Source organism: Arachis ipaensis, chromosome B10 (assembly GCF_059453495.1).
Source record: "Arachis ipaensis isolate K30076 ecotype BB chromosome B10, ASM5945349v1, whole genome shotgun sequence".
NCBI classification, from domain to species: domain Eukaryota; kingdom Viridiplantae; phylum Streptophyta; class Magnoliopsida; order Fabales; family Fabaceae; genus Arachis; species Arachis ipaensis.
In genome coordinates, this window is record NC_142435.1 from 129154126 (window position 1) to 129162165 (window position 8040).

General features: G+C 29.9%; 1 protein-coding gene across 1 annotated transcript; it reads left to right on the forward strand.

Annotated features, from left to right (window-relative positions):
* The first annotated feature begins 4431 nt into the window (after window positions 1-4431).
* LOC107620847 (protein JINGUBANG-like) lies at window positions 4432-8040 on the forward strand. Its single transcript, XM_016322952.3, has 3 exons — window positions 4432-5010; window positions 5451-5735; window positions 7436-8040. Exons 1-3 carry the CDS (start codon window positions 4432-4434, stop codon window positions 8030-8032), a joined length of 1461 nt encoding a protein of 486 aa, XP_016178438.2. The 3' UTR covers window positions 8033-8040.

Genomic DNA, 8040 nt, shown 5'->3' on the forward strand with positions numbered 1-8040 from the left:
AGATTATTGAGACGCTATGCGCCTGGCAGGGACGGCGGTTAATCCCGCCTGTCGAGATCGCGACGGCGGTGTAAGGGCAGTGGTTAGTCCCGCTTATGTTGAGATGTGAGGTCCGTGGCAAGAGTATCCCACTCGCATCCCTTCGGAATCACTATAGTGTGCATGCACTAACATCCTAGACCGTGATCCAGGCACGATATCTCGCGGGTTCCCATTATGAAACTGAAGGACGACATCTCCATGGAGGTGTGTCAAGTTGGCAGTTGAACCGACGATGTGATATCACAGCCAAATTGGACAGGCATTCATCATGTGCATCTTTTATCTGTTTGCTTGCTTTGCCGACTTGAATTGCTTGCCTAGTTGTATAACATGCCTCATTGCCTATTTGAATTACTTGGTATACATGCTTATACTTATGCTTTCCTTGTATTGTATTATTTGTGTACTCTACTGGGATTGAGGAGATTCAGAAGGCGGTGGCGATGGATCGCATGGTGGTTAGGCAGGCGAAGGCTATGGGACAGCGGAGAATTGTTGGTTTAGAATTCCCTAAGTTAGATTATCCCTTTTTCAATGTGGTTTTAAAGTTAGTTTTAAATTTACTTATGGTTAAGCTTGAATCTCATGATAGATATGAAGCTCTAGGATTGCCTCTGGTGTCCAGGAGTCTTATATCTTACATCACTAGACACTGTTACCATACTGAGAACCGACTCTGTTGTTGTTTTTCAGATGCTGGTTGCAACCCACCTCGGTGAGTTGCTTTGATGGTGACAAAACGGAGGATCCTAGCTATGTTTTGAAGTCTTTTTGATTATTTTGTTTAGTTTTCTCACCTTTTGTATTTATAATTGCCTTAGAGGTTTACTTTGAGAGATATATTTTGTATATGCTATTTTAATTTTCAAAATTCTATATGTCAGTATTTAACTAGTCGGCCTAAACTCCGCAGGCTTAGGCTAGTATCTTATGATTAATATACTCTTATATATCTACATATATCTTGTTACCTTACATAGTGTATCTTGTCTTTTACGCTTGTAGCTGCGTGTGAACATTCGCGCTTTGTAATTCCGTATTTAAGCTTATTTTCTTCATCGGGCTTCTAGAATTATTACTCCTTCTATATTGATATATGTATAAGCCTTAGAATTGTCGTAACCTTTGTTCAACCTTTGCTTTACGACTAGAGGTAAGGCTTAGGGTAATTCGGGTCTTACAAATTTATTCATGTGCATGAGCTGGTGATAGAATCTTATTTTTTATTATAAGGAAAGGTTATGCTAGCAAGTCATTTACATTTACTTTGTATGTGTTGGCTGCTGCAGTTCTACATTGAATTGTTAAGTGATTTTTATTTACAAAGAAAAAAAAAGGTTCTTGAAAAGTTTTTGTAATTATAATCTACATCCTTTTCAAAGAATGCCACTTATAATAAGTCAATTTTTTCTTTCAAGCTCATGTATGAAATTGCGGTGGTTCAAAACCATCGCATTTTAAAAAAAAAAACCTACATAATTTGTGGCGGTTTCAAAACTGCCGTAGATTTTTTTAAAAAAGCCACTGACCAAATAGCAGCGGTTTTGTAATTGCCACAAAATCACTTATTTGATTTGCAGCGGTTGTGTCAGCGGTTCGTAAAAATCGCCACAAATTCAAATCTCCATGCCCTAACTTGCAACATTTGTGGAACCGCTGGTATTCCGTTTTACGGTGGTTTAAAATCGTCGCAGTTTCACAAAATAACCGCCACAAATTTTCTGTTCTCTTGTAGTGTGTGACAATGACACCATTTTAAAAAGATTTCAACCTATTATAGTTGTAAATTAATCAAAGAAAGAAGAAAGAAAAAAGAATCAGTTACTCTATCTTTGCCACACTAATAAAAGATCATTTTTGCTAAGAGTAGCAGCCAACAAAACAATTTTAGCATTGAATTGTAAATTAATCATAAACGATTATCTTAAATCAAAGATCATACTGAATTTAGAGAAGATAAGTAGAGTGAATTTTTTTTTTCCTTAAAGTACTTTTTTCTCTGAATATTTACGTATTATATTCACTATTTTGTTTAATAAATCTACATGTCATGACATCCATTAATTGCAAGTGTGAAAAAACAGAAAAAAGTTAGTAAAAGATAACTCATAGTAGAACAATGTTAACACTCTCGTGAATATTTGATGATGATGATGATGATGATGATGATGATGATGATGATGATGATGATGATGATGATAAATTATTAAAATAGTATTTAAAAATTTATATTATTGATAAAAATAATTTTAAAAAATAAAAATAATAAATAAGTCTCAAAAATATTTAAAAATATAACAAAAATAATCAAATACTTAATATATAATTTTAAAATAAGTTATAGAAATTAGATTTTGATGTAATTTTTATAAAAAATATTTTCATTTTTAAAATTTAATAATTTTATATCAAGTAAAGTTTTCTATTTTTAATGATTGAAATGCTTTAAAAATTTTAAAATAAAAACTTAGAGATCTAATTTTGCCTTAATTTTTGTATGCACATAAATAATTATACAAATATTTACAAAAAAATTCGAATTAAATAGACAAGACATTTACTAAATATAAAAGTTATTTATTACTAATAAAAAGTAATATTTTTTGTTATTTTTGTCTATCGTGTATTTTAAATTATTTAAAAACTTATTTATTATTAATATTTTTTAAAGTTATTTTTCTCAACGCCGTAAATTTTGAGTATATTATTTTAGTATTCTATCTAATAATAGATGCACTAACCAAAAGGAGCTCACTCCGGTTTCCATTCCCAAATCAATGTATGTTTTTCTAATATGTGAATGCAGATTGTTTATTGAGAATACACTTAAAATGTCTTCTCTTGATTGCATGTGTATTGATTTCTTTTCTATTGAATAGATCGTGCCTCATAAACCAGTTGAAACCACATCTTAGTGGTTTTTAAGTGTTAAGTCATGTGTTCAGTTTCCATTCCCTACTCCTAACTACCTTTGGTTAAATTTCGTTAGTTTTATTTAGATGTGGGATTATGTGTCCGACTCCTGTTCCTTATTCCTAATAAATTTTGAGGGGGAAAAAACAACTAATAGAAATTAAATTAAGCAGGATAATGTTATATCTGCAAAATTGAATGCTGAATTTTAAGATTGATACCAATCATATTAATTGAAATTAGAAGATCTCTTTGTAGCTGGCCCTGGCCCTGTTTATAATGAGTAGAACTACCGTATATGTACATTAATACATTGTAAAGTTATTGGCTCGCCAAACAAACAAGAAGTGGATGGCTAGTAGAACAGGGCAATCAAGGCATATAAATTTTGAAAACCTCTCTCCTTCCTATAACTCATCCTATGTATTTTGGCCTATGTTAAATTTATTCCTTACTAGTTCATATATGTTTATTTTCAATTTTCAATTCAATTTTTTATAGGTATTTATTTTATTTTATTTTGGTTAAAAGAATCCTACTTTGTATAAATAGAAAAAAAAAATATCTCAACTTAATTATTAGTTCGTGCAGTATGTAAATGTTTATTAATTTTCTCTACTAAAGAAGATTTATAAAGAACTTAGCAAAAAATAACATATATCTAATCTAATCAAGTTCAGAATTATTGTACAAAAGTTGAGGATAATATATATAACAAATGTCATAAAAGTATTTATTACTGTAATATTTTTTAAAGAAAGTTAAAATTTTCAAATTTTCAATATAATAATGTATTAAAATTAAAGTTTGTTAAAATTTTCCTTTTTTTTTTTTTTTTTGGAAATTGATCAAATATTACTGTTTAAGACACTTATTAGTAATATCTTATGAATATAGTTGCAGAAAAAGGGAAAATGATTAGATATTTCGGTTACCTTATTGGCCAACATTTAGTATATATTTGCACAACTATAAATATTAAAAGATACTTGATGCATATTCTGAATATTTTAAACTTATTTTTGTTTTAATACTCTAGTCGTCTCAAATTATTTATCGTTTGGGTGGCTAAATATACACATAATAATGTAAGAAATTTGAAAAAAAAAAGTTTAAAACAATAGATAATAATATTGGGACAAATAAAATAACTTTTTAAGTATTACCAATAAAACCTAGTTAATGAAATAATTTTTAATCATCAGTTCATCACACATTAAATGTGTTAGAAAAAGAAAAATGCAAATATTTCTCCCTGTACTACAATGTCTACTATTCCACCCTCCTAAAGTCATGAGCTGATTTCATCATATTGCACAGTTGAGACACATTTATAACCATAATAACTATACCACCCATCACCCAAACCCTTTTTATATCTTTCATACTCAGTTACTCACCCCCCAACCCTAATGTGAAAGGTATCTTCTTTTTGTTAACCAACACAAATGTTATAATCATGTTATATATGGTACCATGGATTTCTATGGCAACAAAAAATCTCTCCTTTCCCTAATGACGGACACCGAAAATAACAACGAATTCCAACAACAAAAATCTCCAAACATCAATCACCTTCGTATTCAAACCCATAGAGACATCACCATAACACAACAACCACCACAAGATGATGTTAACAATGTTCAATTTAGTTCTCCAAGAACCTCAACATCTGAAAACACAACTACAACTATGTTTCCTATGATGTCTTCGCCGATACACCCGTGTCCGGACTCACCATGGACACTTTCCTCCGTTCCACCGCCGCCCAACCCTTCGCCTTCCTTGCTCTATCACTGCATAGCCTCCCTCCACCGCCACGAGGGCAACATCTATGCCATCGCGGCTTCTAAGGGATTGGTCTTTACTGGCTCTAACAGCACCAGAATTCGCGTCTGGAAGCAACCCGATTGTATGGACAAAGGGTACCTCAAGGCGAGTTCTGGTGAGGTTAGAGCCATATTGGCTTATAGCAACACACTTTTCTCCACCCACAAGGACCACAAAATTAGGATATGGAACTTCACTGTATCGGACACATTCAAATCCAAGAAAGTAGGTACCCGTATCATGCATAAATAATATCTCATCTTATTCATGTATAAATATCGAAAAGAGAATTGTTAAGGCCAACATGTCTTATCAATTTTAGTCAACATTTTGCATTAATATTTTATTTTTATATTATTAAAATTTAAAATTTAAAATTTAATTTTTCGTATTTAGAATTGACCGATAAAAAATGGTAGATTTTATCAAAAATTTTAAAAATTCACGCTGAATTATATTTACGTAAAATTAATAATTAAGAACTATAATAATAATTTAGTTTAGTTAAATACGTAAAAATAATTGTATATAAATTTTCGTCGTGGAAAAATCATATTTACACCACTTTTTGATACACGTTAAAATATATACATTTTGTTTTGGGAAGAAAGAGTACAAATCTTTATTAAAATTAAACAAAACATCATATATCCAACAATTTTTAGGTGGGTACGCTACCTAGGAAAAGCTCGTTCCTGTTGTTCCCAAGAGCGAACCAGCAAAATCCAAAGCACAAGGAGAATGTTTCTTGCATGGCTTATTACCATTCGGAGGGGCTATTGTACACTGGGTCACACGATAGAACGGTGAAGGCTTGGAGGGTCTCTGATAGGAAATGCGTTGACTCGTTTCTTGCACATGAAGATAACATAAACTCCATGTTGGTCAACCAAGACGATGGCTGCCTCTTCACTTCATCTTCTGATGGATCAGTCAAGATATGGAGAAGGGTACACACTTATCATCATCATATGCACATTTCTCTCTAATATATTACTTTTATATTATCTTAATTAAACTTCCTAATGTTTTAATTAATTGTATAGAAAAAACTCACCTTAGATCAACTTCACATAATATTATTTTTCGATTATGGACATGTGTTATTAATTAGTTTGAAAAAAAAATTATTATATATAAATAGTTATTTAAAAAAATTAATTTAAATTAGACTAAATAATTACTTTTATTCTTTTTTTTGTCATGCATTTATACTTTTAAATTTTGTTCTTTTCTAATTTTTTAAAACTAATTTCAGAACGAATTCTTATTCATATTTCTTAATCAAATTTTTTATTTTAAATATATTTTTTAATTTTTGTTTTGTTATGATCTTTTGTTCATATCGTAAACTCAGTTTTCTCCTTCCATATGAATCTTAATTTTTTTTTCTTTTCTTTTCGATTTCTAATTTTTTTTTCTTTGTTATTTCTATACGGACAAAAAGACATGATTTTTTTTTTCAAAATATTGAATTTTAACTTTTCAAATAATTTATATACATATATTTCATGAGAATTAAATAAATAAAAATAAAAGATAAATTTAAAAAAAATTTAGTGAAAAAATAAGAAAAAGAACATACTAAATTCATTATTTAGGGATAATACGTAAAAAAAATTGAAAAAAATCTTTAAAAAGTGGTTAATTATTTAATCTATCTAAACCAATTTTTTAAAATAATAATTTGTATAAAATAAATCAATTTTTTTATCAAACCAAATAATAACACGTGTCAATAATTTAAAAACAATTTTATGTAAAGTTGATTGCAAATAAATTTTCACCTAATTGTATTTATGTATTATGCTTTGTATTATATTTATCCAATTATATATATATATATATATAACTAAAAATATCTATCAATCAGCTCTATAAAATATATTGCAGTTGACATATGAAATGATTACATATTCACATTTATAATTTAATTTTTTAAATAACGTAATTAAAGTTTATAAAAAATAATATAATCCAATTATATTGATATAAGAATTTCTTAGGTTCGTTAAGAGTAAATAAGAATTTGTATTCTATTTTATTTATGTTGTAAAACATTCAATGTGGATTATTTTTATTGTTTAAAATTACATTTTTAAAATATGGAAAATTAACTCTTAACTAATTCTTTTTTTTTTAATATTGCTGATATTTCATAACATAAATAATACTACAAGGATATTATTACTACCGATGGCTTGACTTCGATAAAGTGCATAAAATTCGACCTTTTTATCAATTTTATTGACAGTCCAACTGTTGTTAACAGGGCAACTCAAATTTTCTATAATAGTATAGAATAAAACAAAAATTTTCATTTGTTCTCATAAAACACTTGAAAGTTCTTAATTTATATTTAAAAAAAGAAAAATACAGATAAATAATTCCTAATTAATTATTTTTAAATAATTGTAATTAATAACTATTGATTTTATATCTTTTAAAAAATAAAATTTAATTAATTATTAATTAATAATAATTTAAAAAATCAGAATTATTAATTAATGATAAGTTGCCTGGTAGTTGATTAGTTGGGTGTTAATTACCTAGCGAAGAATTATTAATTATTTTGTAATCTTTTATGGAAAATTTATTTTTTGTTATCTACTCATATTGAATTATATTGGTACTGAATTATGTGCGGTAGGTATACACGGAAGATTCGCACACTTTGACAATGACGTTGAAGTTCCAACCTTCACCTGTGAATGCACTTGCTCTAAGCTCCTCCTTCAACCACTGCTTCCTCTATTCAGGTTCCTCCGACGGAATGATCAACTTCTGGGAGAAAGAGAGGCTATGTTACCGGTTCAACCACGGAGGATTCTTGCAGGGCCACCGGTTCGCGGTTCTTTGCTTAGCAACGGTTGGTAATCTTGTATTCAGCGGCTCGGAAGACACCACCATTAGGGTGTGGAGGAGGGAGGAAGGCAGCTGCTACCACGAGTGCTTGGCGGTTCTTGACGGACACCGTGGACCCGTCAGGTGTCTGGCGGCGTGCCTCCAGATGGAAAAGGTTGTTTTGGGTTTCTTGGTTTATAGTGCTAGCTTGGACCAAACATTTAAGGTTTGGAGGATTAAGATTTTGAGTGAAGATAATGATGAAAAGATGTGTTTGGAATATGATGCAACAATAAGTAGCAGTGGTAGGGAAGGGAGGGTTAAAGTTAGGGATTATGATATGAGCCCTGTTTTGTCGCCTTCATGGGTCGAGAAGAAGCTACAAGGTACCTACTTCCACTGATTGAGTTA